The sequence below is a fragment of the Dama dama genome, chromosome 1 (genome assembly GCF_033118175.1).
Source record: "Dama dama isolate Ldn47 chromosome 1, ASM3311817v1, whole genome shotgun sequence".
NCBI classification, from domain to species: Eukaryota; Metazoa; Chordata; class Mammalia; order Artiodactyla; family Cervidae; genus Dama; species Dama dama.
This window is the reverse complement of record NC_083681.1, coordinates 3,979,216-3,995,776: the sequence shown is the minus strand read 5'-3', so window position 1 is coordinate 3,995,776 and position 16,561 is coordinate 3,979,216. Positions and strand designations below refer to the sequence as shown.

Below are 16,561 nucleotides of genomic sequence, written 5' to 3'. Positions count from 1 at the left end.
GAAAAATGTACATATATATCAATTAGTCTTTATATTGGCCAAATTGCTAAAGTAGTTTTTGACAAAACATATTTGCAACTTACACTGTAACTGAATAAGAGCCTGTAACACAATATTAAGTAATTGTTTAAATGTGTTTTGCCATTTATTTTCTGAGTATAGAGATTCAATTTTGTCTTTGAAGGGTTTTGTTTTGCAGTGAGAAGGATAAACTCAGGCAGTTCAGAATTCAGGGAAAGAACTTCAAATGCCAATGCATCAGCCTGAGATTATGAACCATTCTATTTAATGACTTAAGAGGAAAACTTGCAAGTATTAAAATGCTGACCAAGAGACACCTCTGGTTTCGGAGGAGCATCCCCAACAACCTGGTAACAGGCAAATTCTCTCCAATATCCTTGCATTTAAAATTAACTACAGAGATTAAAGAAAAGGAGGTGAGTCATTCATTATTTGCTGGCAAAGTAAACTACAAAAGCTGGAAGGAAGCACATGGAGAATTGGAGGTAATAAGGGAAGAAGTCTGGAGCAGTAAGGTTGGACCAAGGATTTGATAGGAGAGCCTAAGAAATGAAGAGAAAGCAACTAGTGTTATGCAAGCATGTGGGATAGAACAGTTGATTTTTTAAGGGTTAGGTTTCCGTAGATCAACTGTTTCAAGCTGAGCAGTATTCTACAAGAGGGTTTGGGAGTCAAGGTTGTTTAGTAAATCACAACTGATCACATAGGAAAACCAGAAATGTGATGGCAAATGGGCCTGTCCAGAAAGAGGAAAAATTGAACTGGAATTAAGACAGCATCTGTCTAATGTAAACATCTTAAAATAAGTCTTGTTATGGTATGATTTAGTCTCTCAGACTCTGGACCTCTTCACTAGCTCACCTGTACATATTAGGTAGGAAGAAGGTTTATACCATGGCACCTGGCTGATTCTTGTGTTGCTGATGTCCCGTTGAAGTAGGGTTGGACAGTGCCTGACCTTGGACATTCAGTTAGCTTCTACTGCTTTCATTTGTGGCTCACGGACATGTCGTCTGTTCTTTCTTACCTCATGCAGAGCCTCAAAGTCTCTCCCCATCTATGATTCATTTCAAATCTAGCTGCATTTTATTCACTCAGCCCAACATGTCCACCTTGAAGTCTATGCTACTCTGTCCACAGTCAGAGAGCCCCTTCTAACAGTAACCCCACCTCCACCACCACTCTCTCAGGAATTCTGAAATTCATCAGAGCCACTCAGGGCAAGAAAATGAGAGCCTTAGCATTCACCTTTTTCTATCTTTTTTATTTCTAGTAACAATAAATACAAACAATATATATTCTTTTCTGAGATACATTTTAATACAATAATTATTTTATATAATTGAATTGTTTACTACATATTAACATGGTTAACATGGACCTGAAAAAAATGATTTCTCATAGCATATAGTAAATGCCCATATTCTAATAATAGAAAATGAAATAAATCACTTATGTATGCAAAGTTAAGTAGCTTTGCACAGTCTCCCCTGTGGGAAAAAGGTCACTAAAGTTATTATGTTCTTGTAGGGGAAACGGGGGTTGTGTGTCTACTAATGATACTTTCAATCATTGTCTTATCTATTACTGCATTTGAAAGGAAACACAGAATTAAACATTATAATTAAAATTCAAGAACAAATAGTCCTTAAGCACTAAAAAAATTCAATGAATTACTTTGAAAGTATAATTTCACTTTCAAGTACCAAATATACATATACAACACAACTATACAACCAACTATACATGTTCTCCAAATGTGGGCAATGTACTGTGTAATGCAATTTCATTCTCAAATAAAAAGTACTTCATTATTAATTTTTCCATATACTAACAAAGATATACAACATATACTAACAAAAAGTTGTATAAATTAGCTAACCCAGACTTTTAACATAAGGATATCAAGTATTACAAAAAGAATTAACACATACATTGATAACTAAAGTACAATGTGCAGCATTCTTAAATGTAAAATCCTAATGTAAATCAATTTTTTGTACATGAAAATTGCAAAATATGCAGTTGTCTAACCCATTCAGAAACAATAAAACTATAATAAATTTTGCTTCCTATATTGGCTTGATAGAATGTTAGCTTATTAGATGCCTTATTAATATGCAAGCATTGTGCTAATTGCTAGGTCCAGAAATGATAATATCCCTACTCCTAAGAGTTTCCAATTAAATAAGATAGATATGTAAACAAGTATTTACACTACAACGTAATACTCAGAGAATTGTACTCTTTAAGTAATTCCGGCAACCTTGTTACCCTTGGAAACAACAACATAATTTGTTGAGCTAGTTAGTGACTGCTTTGGTTTCTATTTTTTGTATATGGTTTAGTCTCTTTCAGAAGTATTATTAAAATTCTGAAAACCGTATCTAATGACAACAAAAGACATTAAAATCTGGCTTCAGAATTCCTCTCCCAGGAAACATGTTTGTGATTATGTTGACAGTCAATAGAAGGAGAAACAGCAAGGCTCTAGCTCACACTGAGTTTATAAAAACTGATTAAGGGAATGAAGTGCTTGCTTTATTAGAAGATTATGCAATGCTCATCATGCTCAACACACCAAAAAATCAACAGAGCTAGGATGGATTTTTCTGAGGCAAATGTACATGTACAAGGTATGTAACCTTGGCCACTGTGGCAAGTTTTAAAGTGCTAAGCATTTGAACAACAAGGAAAGTGAGAACTGATTTTAGAGGAATGGAAAACATGCTATTTCCAATACTTATGGAGACAGCAACCTAAAATCAAGGACTGAAAGTTATTACAGGGAGGCAGAGTTGCTTTCAACCTTAGGAAGAACTTTCTAATAGAACTGTTTAAAAATGGAGGTAGTGAGCACTTTACCCTGAAAGAACTGAATTAGAATTTGAAAGGAAAATCGTCTATCAAGGGTATTTTAGAATTTAGAGTGGTTTTCTATACAAGGCTGGAAGCTGTATTAGATTCTAAGGTTATCTTCAAGTTTGAGTACGAATCTATGATTTAGAAAAGTTACCTCTTGATCAGTGTGTAATACCATGCTGTGATTAAAACCCCTATTTATAAATTTAATCATCTTAATCAAATATAATTTATTTGTAAACATAGATTTTTAAAAATTAAAGATATCTTTCAAGTTACATAATCTTCATCTAGATTCACTACATATAGCTATATAGCTACATTTGCAGTGAAATAAGAACAATAATAATGCAGGACAAAATTTTAGGTAATGGTCTTTCAGTTTCTATTCACTGTAAAACAAATGTGCATTTATAGTAAACAGAAGGAGAAATCCCTATTAGCAGCTCACTATAAATGTCCACACCCTTTACAGAGTTTTTCCTAAGTGATTTAAAAAAAAAAAGAACGAATTTCCTTCAACAAGAATGCTCCTAAAATGATGTAATTTTATGACTCACATCTTACTGAAATCTTGAGTATGCAGACATTAAAATCAAGTAATTCAGAATGCCTAAATGCTAAACAAACTGGAGGAAGCAATTAGTCAAAAGGCAGAAAAATATTACAATCAAAATGTGCAAATAAAATATAGAAATCTTTGGTACACTCCTGTGTAAGAATATATTTGGGCTAGTTCTCTGCCACATGCCAGTGTTTGATATTTAGGCTTATTCCAAATATGGCTTTATAAAGTGGAGTGAATTTTGTTATGTTGAACAGAAACTGGCTTCCTTATAAACTTTAGCCTTCGTTTTTAGATTGCTCTTAAGAGCTGCCCATTGGAAGGCATTTTTTGTTCTTACACATTCAATTCTAAATATATGGGTTTCCAAACACTGGATCCAAGTAAACTGAGAGTGATGATCCAAAGTATATTCAACAATATATTTAACCATTACATTTACTGCTTCCAACTCTTAAACGATAAATAGATGTCTCCCTCTATATTTGACTCTGATTTTCAAGTCAGATGCCTTCTTTTAGGTACCCTGAACACATATTCAATTGCTCTTCTTGGTATCTGGGGAAAATGGAATCATGTTGCAGGATGTGGTTGCTCTCAAATAATATTCTAGCTTTCAAGAGTAACATATAATGAATACTGTTGTGATAAAGACTGCTTTCACTCCCCAAACCAACATTGAGTATTATATGAATGCAGTTAATTTGATTATGCAAATATTCTTCATACTGCTTTTGTTTCACAGGCAATAGATGAACAGGTGCTCTACATTATAAATCAAGTTTGAAGATAGTTCTAAGAATGTTCATTAACTTTGATATCATATAAATGTTGAATTTAATTTTTTATGTTTAATAATGACACGTAACTACTTTCAATTTTAGCAGACACTACGATATTACAATACTGCAATTTTTTTTTGCATGCATAATCCATTTACCAGGACAAATGATAAAAAATTTGGAAATGTTACTTAGAATTTTGCTACAAGAATGAAAGCAATCTGGATAATGAGCTTAATTATTTTGTCTCTTACAATGCAGCAGACTGAAGGATGATAATGAAAGGAAAGGAATCTTTAAAGAAAAAAAAAAGACTAAGGGAAGAAGTCATAAAGGGGTATTGTTTTCTAATCTTACAGATAGGAAAAATGGCTCCTCCTGGGTAGCAGAATAGACTTGAAAGATCACTGAGACTTGCAAAAGATCGAGAATAGAGGGTCAGGCCAGAAATAACATATGTGGTTCTTGGTGAAGCCAAAGTGACTGGCAAGATCAGAATGATACTAGTTAACTCACTGACCATGCATACATGTGCCTGAGTTCCTTGAGGATTTTGAACACCCAGAACCATTTTTCAATAACCTTTCAGTAGATCAAATGAAAGTGTTCCCTTTACCAGATGATGCAAAATTGGAGACAACAAGATTAACTGCCAAGAGAGCCAAGCTCAGCACAGACTACTATAATGTCAAGGAAAAAGAACAGTAAGTAAAGGAAGAGTTTGAGGTTTTATGACTAGACAGACTACTTTTTTAAGTTATAACTGATTAAGAACACTCAGGTACAGATGTAAAAGGGGTGACAGTAAGTGAAAAGCGATCAACAAGTTTCCTGCAGCAATTGTGGAAACTAAGGCAAGAAAGCCTTGTGCATTGAAAAGTGTTTTAAATCAAATGCAGAGGGAGCTACTTATGCCTTGGTAACAAGGATACTTCTAGTAACATCAGGAACCAATGGCCATGGTTGCTCTGTGACAACCCAGAGGGGTGGGGTGTGGAGGGAGGTGGGAGGAAGGCTCGAGAGGGAGGGGACATATATATGCCTATGGCTGACTCATGTTGATGTGGGGCAGAAACCATCACCACATTGTAATTATCCTTCAAGTAAAAATAAAAATTAAAAAAATCACTGGCCAGTGAAAAGAATGGTAGAAATCAAGATATAATAATAAAACATCAGGAAGGGATTCTATTTTGCTTTAGTTGCTCCTTTCTCGAAATATTTGTTTATATGTGTTTAAATTAACAATTTAGTCACCCACTGTGTTATGGTCTTTTTCAAATAACTTGTTTTCAAAGTGCCACATTCACACACAAAGCCTCCACTGAATTTTCTTTCTTTCTTACGCACCCAACACACATATACACACCCACAGAGAGAGAGAGAGAGAGAAGGGCAGAGCCAACAAAGGTAGGTATGGAGGAAGTTACCAATTCTACAGAATTTTTATGCAACTATCGTCTGATTACGGACCATCCCTGATTTTGGAATTGCATGATAATTTAGTCTAACATTCTGTTTCATTTTGAAAAATATATTTGAAATTTATGATTGTATAAATTTATATGGTAAAATAAAAGGACCTTCATTTAGGTATATTTCCACTTCTAAAGAATATTTACAACAGATTAACATTTACTACAGTGTATGGGAAACTTCATTTGATTCCAGAGAAATATAATCTACACATTACCTGAGATATAAATCAGGTCCTAAAACCTAAAATACCTGTATCGTTAAAACTGATTAAAGAAACATATCCTCTTACAAGGCAGAATCATCTTAGCTGAGAACAAGGATGATTCTCTTTCACTGTTTGGGTGAGAGATGATTAAACATCTAATAAGTTACAAGTTTCACATATCTACTATGAATACCAAGAGCCCAGTCACATTTTTAAATTAGTAAATAATTCACTATGAATAATTTGCTGAAGAAAACATACACAGCACTTTACAGAGGGTATACACCATCACAGAAAACTGACACGGTGCTAACTGAAGCGTTTAAATTTCTTACTGCAACTCAAATGTGTACATGCAAAAGCCTAAGAAATGCCAGCAATAGTGGTCCACTTATCTAGAGGTCAGATTTTCTATGTCCTCGCTTACATTGGGAGCCAGCAATGATATGGAAAAGTATTTTAGGACCACCATCCCAGAATCCAAGAACATCACTAAAAGGGTTACATGTCAAGATAAAATCAGGTCAGGTATAACTTGAACTGATTAAATAAATTAAGAAAGTTAATTTACTGAGCTTGAGCCAGAAAATAAAATACCTGTAAAAACTGAGACCAACTAACACTAAAAACTAATAGAATATGCAAAATTTAAGACATTTCAGTAACTGCCAACAGCATTACAGTACACTATACTCTTACTGAAGAGTTGAATCAAAAAATTAAAACATGTTTAGTGTACAGTTTTAGAAAGCTGGGGAAATACATTTCAGAAAATTTTCTGACTGAAAAATAAGTGAAAGAAAAGAAAGGGCTTAAAAATAGCTAACCAATGATCAGAAAAAATAGTAATTCAACTACTCTTATACCTGTAGTAACAAGATAGGATTCTCATCTTTAATATATTTTACACTTCATATAATATAGTATAAATAAGTCATTTTTACTATCTAAAGAGACTTCTCTCATTTACATTGTACAGTTCTGTGAAGTGTGATTTGTTTTTCTGTCATGGATAAAGTACTTTAAGAATCAAAACATCAAAGCCTGAGTTTTACTTACATATGAAAATACTAATATCCTAGATTCTCCAAGATTAAATTAAATACAGCTTTTGGTAAAATGTATTGTGTATTTTAAAGTTTCTGGGAACTGCTAATTCATATATAGTATACATTCATAGTATTTCTCTAATATGGTATACATTCACAGTAATTCTCTTATAGAAGGTGTATTTTATCTTACTAAGCTGTAAAGACCTTTTTACCAATAATTAAAGTTAATAAATTTACTGCAGGCTTCTAGAACTGCAATTGCTTTAAAATGTCTAATCATACACAACTTTTAGAAATGATTAGAAAACCATGGGTCTCTGTATTTATTAAACTGAATCACTTGGCAGTAAAATTCAGTTAAGGCTCTTGGCATTGGTGAAACTTCTTCCCACTCAGACCTGCTGCTGTGGTAGACCTGAACTTCATCTGTGATTTCATCTGGTGCATAATCACCACCTAATATATAAATTTTATCTTCAATTCCAACTGCACCTGCATTGAAGCCTGCACATTCAAAAGATCCTTCACCCTTCCAAACACAAGTATCTGGACAAAAACTATAAACCTTGTAAGTGGAAAGGTCACATATATAGAGTGTGCAGTTTACTGGGACAGCTTTAATTAATGTTGCATGAAAAAACTGCCCAAACTCTGCTACTAGTTCAGACCACTGATCAGTTGTAGCATTGTAGTTGAAAAAGCAATCAAGTGATGGGTTAAAAGCATCTGTAATTTCTACCTCTGATCCAAGAACATAAATTACATTTTGGCATGCACTTGCTTCAGGATAGTATATGCCCCTGGGTAATGGGCTAACAGACACCCATTCTTTGGAAAGAGGATTGTAAGATTCAACATCTAAGAGACTTTTAATGTCCTGAGATCCTCTAGTTTTTCCACCTATGACAAATAATTTATTGAGAGCCATAACTGATGTATGCATGGTTCTTGGTGTTTTCATAGTTGATACCAGGAAAAAATCATTTTTGACTGGACAGTAGCACCAGGTTTGATCAGTGGCATCATGATATGATTCTGCAATATGAAGCCGAACTGTTCTACAACATGGCCCTTTGCAACCACCTGTCAAGAATATTTTCTCCCCGTAACTAGATAGACTAGATCCGGGCAAATCAATCAGGTGTGACTGTGGCAGTATCTTCCATGAATCACTTTTAATATTATAGCAAAACGTATATTGAGCTTCTCCATTTTCCTCAGTTTTGTGAACAAATATGTATTTTTCAGTTGTGGATGGTCGAGCATCAGGGAAAAGTCCACCAGAACCTTGCACACACTTAATTGCATCCATGATTATGTCAAAACAGTTTGTGCTTTTGAGTAAACACTCTTCATTGAGTAGACAATCTTGAAGTGTCTCCTCAGATAACTGACATAATCTTACTTTTTTAATCAAATAAGGCAGATGTTTTTGCCTTGATTCTAAGTTATGTTTAGTCCAACTAAGGACAACTTTCAGTACAGTTTCTTCTTCAGGAACATCTAATTCATCTGATTCCAGACACTTTTGCAGTACTCCAAAATTCATCTCTAAGAAATCACTGGATTTAAATAATAAAGAAAAGTGATGTTGGACAAAGTATAAAGCATGGTCAAACAAACGGGCAGAACCATAGCTATCTGATATAGATAATAACTGTAAACAATTGACAAGATTAATACTTTTTATTAAAAAGTCACTGCAAGCTTTGGATAGGAAGGAAACTTGAAGAAATGATGACAACTGGAAGAACATTTCCACATTATCATCTGTTATCTTTGTTTTTCCAGTATAGGCATAATCAAGAAATGCTTTTACTGCTTTGGAGGACAAATTAGTAATGGTAACACTTCCACCATCTCTTTCTTTCATGTTTACTTCAAACATAGCCCTGCAAAAATGAAGAACACAGAAGAACAAATAAACAGGAATATTTTATTCCAAGATAATTTTCAATATGACCTTAAAGAAGTTTCCTTCAGTCTTAGGTTGATATAAAATATATTTACAAAATACATTTTTAAAGCATCCTAATAAATTGAGACCATATTATTTATCTATAAAATACACATATTACACAATACCACACTGAAAAATATATAGATTACAGCTAAGCCATAGCAATGAATCCAAAGGCTATCAAAAGATTCAAATTTTGTGTCTGACTTGATGTTCTTATATATTATTCATAAAACTGGGGTAAAATCTAATGGCTGAATTTATTTACCTATGGGTTAATTTAGTATCAACTCTGCAAGTGATAACTAAAATTACTTAAAATATAGGATAAACTTACATATACATTATCCCACCTGGTAAAATTGATACCATTCTAAGAAACTGGGAACATTTTTGGCTCATTTTAAGCAAAAATATAAATTATTTGGAAATGTTTAGGCAGGATATATTTCACAACTGGCTTTGGTAAGAACAATATTGCCATCCATCCTTAATTAACTTTATATCCAGAGTTACTAATTTTTACACTTTAAACAAACCCATTAGGATGGTTTTCAGTAGAACTGCAAATAAAAATTAAGGTTAAAGAAGAAAGAGCTACACAAAGAACTAAAGACTGCCAGTTGAACATTCATTAAGACTAAAGATCATCTGACTTTGGGCCTGGTTTAACACTGGTTTGTTTTTGTACCAGTACTGTCCAGGATACCTTTGTGAGCAGTGCCCAAGTACTCTGCAGGCATGCTTAGTTGGTTAGTGTGTTAGACTCTCTGCAACTCCATGGACTGTAGCTCGTCAGCCTCCTCTGTCCATGGGATGTCCCAGGTAAGAATACTGGGGTGGGTTGCCATTTCTTCCTCCAGGGTATCTGCCCAACCCAGGTTTCAAACCTACATCTCCAGCACTGCAGGTGGATTCTTTACCATCTGAGCTATGAGGGAAGCCCCCAAGTAGTACTCTGAGGGAAAACTAAATTTCATTATTAAAACTTATTCTAGAGAGTAACTAAAGCTACTAAAGAAACACTAGTGTCCACCTGAAAAATAAGAGGAGGCTTCCAAATACAGAACACTCCTTAGGAAAATGATGATAAAGTCCCTTTCTACTAGGGATATTCAATACTTCTTAATATAATAACAAATAAACATGGTTACAAAAATTTATACATGTTCCACATTGTGAAGGATATTTCAATAATGTGATCAACTTAGAAACATTAACCTGTGGTGATAATTGTATTAGATTATTAAGATATTTATAGTCAGTTTAAGTTAATAATAAGAGTGTGGCCTCTAGAACAGGGCTGCCTTATTAATAACTGTGTGACTTTGGGGAGGTAACAACTTAATCATGCTTCAAATTCTTCTGAAAATGGGGATACTAGGAGCACCTATGCCACCGAGTTATGAGAGGAACAACTAAGCTAACTGCTGCAAAATATTAGCTGTTATCAGAGTAGGAAATGGCAACCCACTGTAGTATTCTTGCCTGAAAAACTCCATGGACAGAGGAGCCTGGAGAGCTACAGACCATGGGGTTGCATAGCAACTGAGCACTGAGCATATTAGCTGTTACTATCATTTTAAGGAAGAAGTTTTCTAAAATCGTATGCATTTCTAATTTATCATCAGCTTCCACATTGTCTCTGAGAAGACACATGTAATATCATATTTTTATACTTCATCCTATTCATCTTTAAAGTATTCAGTTACACTGTACTGCTTTCTCTAATGAAGAGGTGATATGAAGGATAAGGGAACAAAAAGACTTCCTTGGAAGAAAAACTAAATTCAAAAGGAGGTGGAAAGAAACTAGTGGAACCTGAAAATGGGCGAGCATAAGGCCAGTCAGGGCCCCAGTGAAGGCTGAAGAAGAATAACTTACGTTACCTGAGAGAAGAAATGAAAAGAATACATAAAGACATATAGTCTAGTTAGGCAAAAAGCTAGTAAAAGGTGTAGTTCTTCTTGTCCTCAGTACACTGTGATGTAGCACTGAGCCACTGCTCTCAAATTCAAAGCAGGAAACCCTAAAGAAACTGGTGTTTAGTGACTTCCACTGGTGGTTACGTGGATAAGACTCTACGCTTTCAATGCAGAGGGCACGGTTTGATTCCTGGTCAGGGAACTAAGATCCCACATGCCACATAGGGCAATCAAAAAGAAAAAAGGTGAAAAAAAGTGTTTAGTGAGTAGTAGATATCAATAAACTTGCTGAATGAAGGACAACCTATAAGATTTAATCTTGACAATAAGGGTATGGCTTAATTATATGTTGGTAGTAAAACAAGAGTTAAATTAAGGATTAAAACCAGTATAAGTTAACTTGTATCTAGATGTTTTTATATCCTATATCTTGCTCTTTTTTATCAAGTTTGTTAGAGATTTAAACTCTGCTTACTTAGAATTGCTTCTAAAACTGAACTTAATGCAAAATACTGCAATTAGGATTTAAGTTTATTAAAGTATGACTAGGAGGGCTGAAGGTTAGGATGTCAGCAAGAGAGGTTTGCCTGTCTGATGAATAGGTCTCAGAGGTATTACCTTCATACAGTTACCACAATATTAAGGTCATGTGTCTGACCCTTAACCACAAAGAATCAGAAACCCATTGTCATCACAGTGAATTCTAACAGTGTTATGACTAGTGCATTCCTTGTAGGATGATCTACTTAAGGAACTGAATTATACTCAGAATTAGAATCAGAAGAAGTTGAGTGTTCTCCAGAAATGGCTCTGGAAGTTTTCCCCATTTTAGGACGATCCAGGCTAAAGAGAAGAGAAACTCTCCACATTAGAGTCCCTCTTCCCTGGACAATCCATGGGATACAACCCATGTCCAAAATGTATTTTTTTCTCAGATGCCTCATTTTCTTTGAGCTTGGCTTCCATTTCTGCTCAGTCTATCCTTTCCTCTTTTGCCAAATTATACAGTGCAGGGGACCTTCCAAACAAAACTGACCCCACATCAAAACAATTTTTTTTTCCCCCAGAACAATAAGGACTAGTGTTTAACTCTGGGAAATCCTAGCCTGGGAAGACTTGAGATTTTAAAAAGGTAGTCTTATATTTTCATATTAAAAAAAATCATTAGTTAATCTAGGTCCTAAGTATCTCTTTTTAAGTATTAAAGATTACTATTCCATGCTCTGTAGGGGAAAAATTGAGTTACAGTCATAAAAATAACTTAATTAGTGGTATCATAAAGTCTGAGGGATAGATAGACAAGGTAAAGTACCTGAAAAAGTCACTGCATGCTGCTAACACACAACGATGACATGGGATTATTTCATCTTTCATGATTATTTTGAAATCATAAAAGATATTTTGTTCTCGAAAATTCTGTAGTATACTTAAGATTTTCTGTCCATGATCTTCTGACACAAGGAAGTTGTTTTTCTTCTCAGATGGAATTCCATTACATGAACCTTTTTGTTTGAAATCATATGAATTATCCATAGCCACTTCTATCTGTTCTTAGAACTAGAAGGAAAAAAAAAAACAAATCACTGATTTAGCAGAGTCTTAATGAATTTTCAGATCTAAAATTTGCCCTCTTAGTGTAAATCACAAAAAAATGCTCATTAAAAACAATCATAATGGTAAATCTTGTCCCACACACTTGTTTTCATGACATTTAACAGTGCATTCCTTTTAAATTTTTATAAATATTGAGTTCACTGAAATAAAAAGTAAGTTATTTAGGGATAAAGTTCAAGGCTGTATAATTGCATTAAATAGCACAATTACAAGTTGTATTAAAAACTGACATAGAATCTGACTACATGTCTAGCCTTGTTACATATAAGAGGTATTGCTTTTATAAGCAGGTATCATTTGAGTATCTATCCAACACACCCCTCTCCGCTCCCATCCTTTTCCTTCTGGTAGCAAATCAGATGTCAAAATGTTGATATTGAAGCACAGGTATATGCCTTCTGGGATTACACTTTTAAAAAACTGGTTGAAAAACAAAAAGGTGTTAAATTAACTGGTTATAGCCTTTAGTAAGGAAAGAAAAGTCAACATTGGTTCAAGCTCTCCTATTTGAAAGCAGGAAAGCCTTTTAAATGAGGTCAGAAATCCAAGATAGTTGAAGGCCAGATTAACTGTGACTTTCCCAAACTGCAAATTTAGTTTTGAGCATAAAAGTTTATAGCACAAAAAGCAAGAAAGTAGGAAACAGACAGACAGTAAGACTGGGATCTAGGTGAGTCAGAGAAATAGGAAACCTTGATTCCTTAGCATACTTCTGTTCTGGTTATTTATTGCTTTGCAAATCACCCCAAAACTTAGTGGCTTAAGACAACTTATTCTCTTATGGTTCTGCAGGGTTAGATGCAGCTGCTTATTTGCAGGCTTTCATATGGTCAGTCAGGTGGCAGCTCTGGCTGAAGGCCTGACTGGGTCAGGGTCAGGTGGCAGCTCACCTGAAGGCCTAACTAACCTGGGTGAGAGGTCCCGTACGATTTCCTCGCTCACACCTCCCTCAGATGGGATGGACAGCCAGGACAGACAGGGCTCTCTCCCTCTCGATGCACTCTACCCATGTGACTGGCTTAATACTTCCTCACAGCATGGCAGTCTCAGGGTAGCTAGACTTCTTACATGGTAGCTGTGTTCTAGAGGAGGAGTTTCAGGCCCAAGTGAAAGCTAGACACTGGAGAAGTAGTCTGAATTGTCCTACAACATCAATCAAAGCTTCATTCTAAGACTGAGACAATCATCTCTGTGTTATCCAAAATGTAAGCATTAGCCATGTATACCAATTTGCATTTAAACTATTTAAAATTAAATAAAAATTAAAAGTTTAGTTCCTTGGTCTAGCCATATTTTAAGTAGTCAGTAGCTATATGTAATGATGGTTACTTTTATGTGTCAACTTAATTGGGCCATGGGTGTACACAGATATTTGGCTAAACCTTGTATCTGGGTATGTCTGTGAAGGTGTCTTTGGATGAGACTAACATCTGAATTAGCAGACTGAGGAAAGCAGGTTGCTTTACTTAACGTGAATGGAACTCACCGAATCCATTAAAGGCCTGCAAAGAACAAAAGGTCCAGCATGAAAGAATTTTTTCTCTCTGCCAGATTGTGTTTGAGTTGGGGTATCAGACTTCTTCCTTTGTACTAAAACTTGTATTACAACTTTACTGCTAGTTTTACTACTAAAAGCAGTTTTCTGATGTTAGGACTGCTCAGATTCCATGAGCATATAAGCCAACTCTACAGAGTAAATCAATCTATCTATCTTCCCTCCAATTGGCTCTGTTTCTCTGGAGAACATTAATACATGTGGCCAATGGTTACTGTAGTGTATTGTATTATACAGCAAAGAGGAGTATTTTCATCATCACAGAAAGTTACTGCCTAGCTGATGTACTATAAAATAATGTGCCTGTGTTAAGAGTGCGTGTGCATGCATGTGCAGGAGGCAGTAATATGATGCAATTTGCAGTAAGTATTGGAAAAATAAGTTACCTGCAGTCATTTTGTGAGCAGTGTTCTGAGTAACTATAAGGAGGGAGATATATTAAGAATGAAGGTGGGAGTGAACTTCTGTGGAAATGAAAGAATATGGAAGTCAAATAGGTAGAGATGAAAAAAGGGAAACTTTCAAAAACAGTATCTTTAAGGGTATAAAAAATGGATGCCCCATTCTGCAGATTTAGGTACAGGATCATGACATATAATAAACTGAGGATTCCTGTAGTAAATTTCCATTTTCACTTCTGTGCATGCTACACATGCTTTAATATATTGCCAGTACGCAAAGAGTTTCAAATTGGGTGATTACAGGCCTTGGGAAGTAGAACTGTTTCTGATTCTGACAAAATGCCTCACTTTCTGAGTGCCTCCAAGTTCGATGTTATTACCAAATGTTGTAAATCTGAATTTAGGAAAATTCCAAATCAGCTCCTTACAAGTTGGAAGGCACAGTAATGATGACAAATAGCTCTGGAAAAAAACATATTCAAGGAATGGCTCTAAATGTGAGTGCCAATAGTCACGGTTTTACTCTAGCCAGGTCAAAGCTTTGTTTCCAGGTTGCTATTGTTTTCTCTCTGACCCCCAAATCTTAGAACCTTACTGTCACCATCTAGGAAATAAAGTCTCAAAGGACATTACTGGTTTCAAATTTCTAAGATCAAACAAAGCAGATGCACAACACACAATACGAAGGAACAAATGGTGAATTTGTTCTGCCACTCTCGTTTAGAGAGATGCTACAAGCATCTGATGGAACTGCAGCTGCTGACAAATCATGGAAAAAAATCACAAGAAGGGAGAGAAAGAAGGTCAGGTATCACCCAAATTCATCATCAGCAACCACGTCTATTCTGTGAGACAGCATCTCCAACTGTTTCTCTAGCCCATGGACTACCAAGACTCCCTGAAACCCTCTCAGGAGTCTGTGAAATTAAAACTATTTTCATACAAACATTAAGTAGTTATTTTTCTCACTATTCTGACACTTGCACTAATGGAACAAAAGAAATGTGAATGAAATTGCTACCATCAAGGAATACACCTATTTATTGTATTCTTCACCCCAAGCACTCGGAAGGGGGGAAAAGTCAACTTCACTTAAAATTGTCCGCAGTAAAGTGCTAAAAATTCCAGATTTTATTAAAGCTTGCTCCTTAAGGATACATCTTCTTAATTCCGTGTGACAAAATGGGAAGTCCATATAGAGCACTTCTGCTATGTGCCCAAGAACTACACCGTCTTGAGGAAAAGCACAGATATAGCTACCATTTATATGGGACGTCAAATAACAGACACATTATGACTATTCTATCTTGGGTATCTGGCAGATACTCTCAAAAGTAAAGGAAGAGAGCCTGCCATTTTGAGGAAAAGAACTGAGAATATTTGTTGTCAATATAATTGAGCTTACAAACAAATAAACACAAAGAATGAAGTGTCATAAAGGGAGAAAGATAATAAGAGGCTTGGGAGCAGTTGCAAAGAAACGTAAGACAGAAAACAGTTGTATTAGAGTTCTTCAGAGAAAAAAAACCAATAGGCCATATATTTGGCTATAAGCTTATTTGTTATATATATATAACTACTGGTAAGCTGGAATCAAGATTGCCGGGAGAACTATCAATAACCTCAGATATGCAGATGACACCACCCTTATGGCAGAGAGTGAAGAGGAACTGAAAAGCCTCTTGATGAAAGTGAAAGAAGAGAGTGAAAAAGTTGGCTTAAAGCTTAACGTTCAGAAAACTAAGATCATGGCATCTGGTCCCATCACCTCATGGGAAATAAGGTGGGGAAACAGTAGAAACAGTGTCAGACTTTATTTTTTGGGGTTCCAAAATCACTGCGGATGGTGACTGCAGCCATGAAATTAAAAGACGCTTACTCCTGGGAAGGAAAGTCATGACCAACCTAGATGGCCTATTAAAAAGAAGAGACATTACTTTGCCAACAAACGTCCGTCTGGTCAAGGCTATGGTTTTCCAGTGGTCATGTATGAATGAGAGAGTTGAGAGTTGGGACTGTGAAGAAAGCTGAGCACTGAAAAATTGATGCTTTTGAACTGTGGTGTTGGAGAAGACTCTTGAGAGTCCCTTCAACTGCAAGGAGATCCAACTAGTCCATCCTAAAGGAGATCAGTCCTGGG

At 35.4% G+C, this 16,561-nt stretch overlaps 1 protein-coding gene across 1 annotated transcript in view; it reads right to left on the bottom strand.

Moving 5' to 3' along the window:
- Positions 1-5,252: 5,252 nt before the first annotated feature.
- The window catches only part of KBTBD3 (kelch repeat and BTB domain containing 3), a 52,802-nt gene continuing 41,493 nt past the window's right edge, over positions 5,253-16,561 (bottom strand). Inside the window, exons 2-3 of the mRNA XM_061142998.1 lie at positions 12,164-12,408; positions 5,253-8,858 (exon numbers count right to left, since the gene is read on the bottom strand). Coding sequence (XP_060998981.1) covers positions 7,256-8,858; positions 12,164-12,384 — 1,824 coding nt within the window. The 5' untranslated portion in view covers positions 12,385-12,408 and the 3' untranslated portion in view covers positions 5,253-7,255. The remainder of the gene's footprint in view (positions 8,859-12,163; positions 12,409-16,561) is intronic.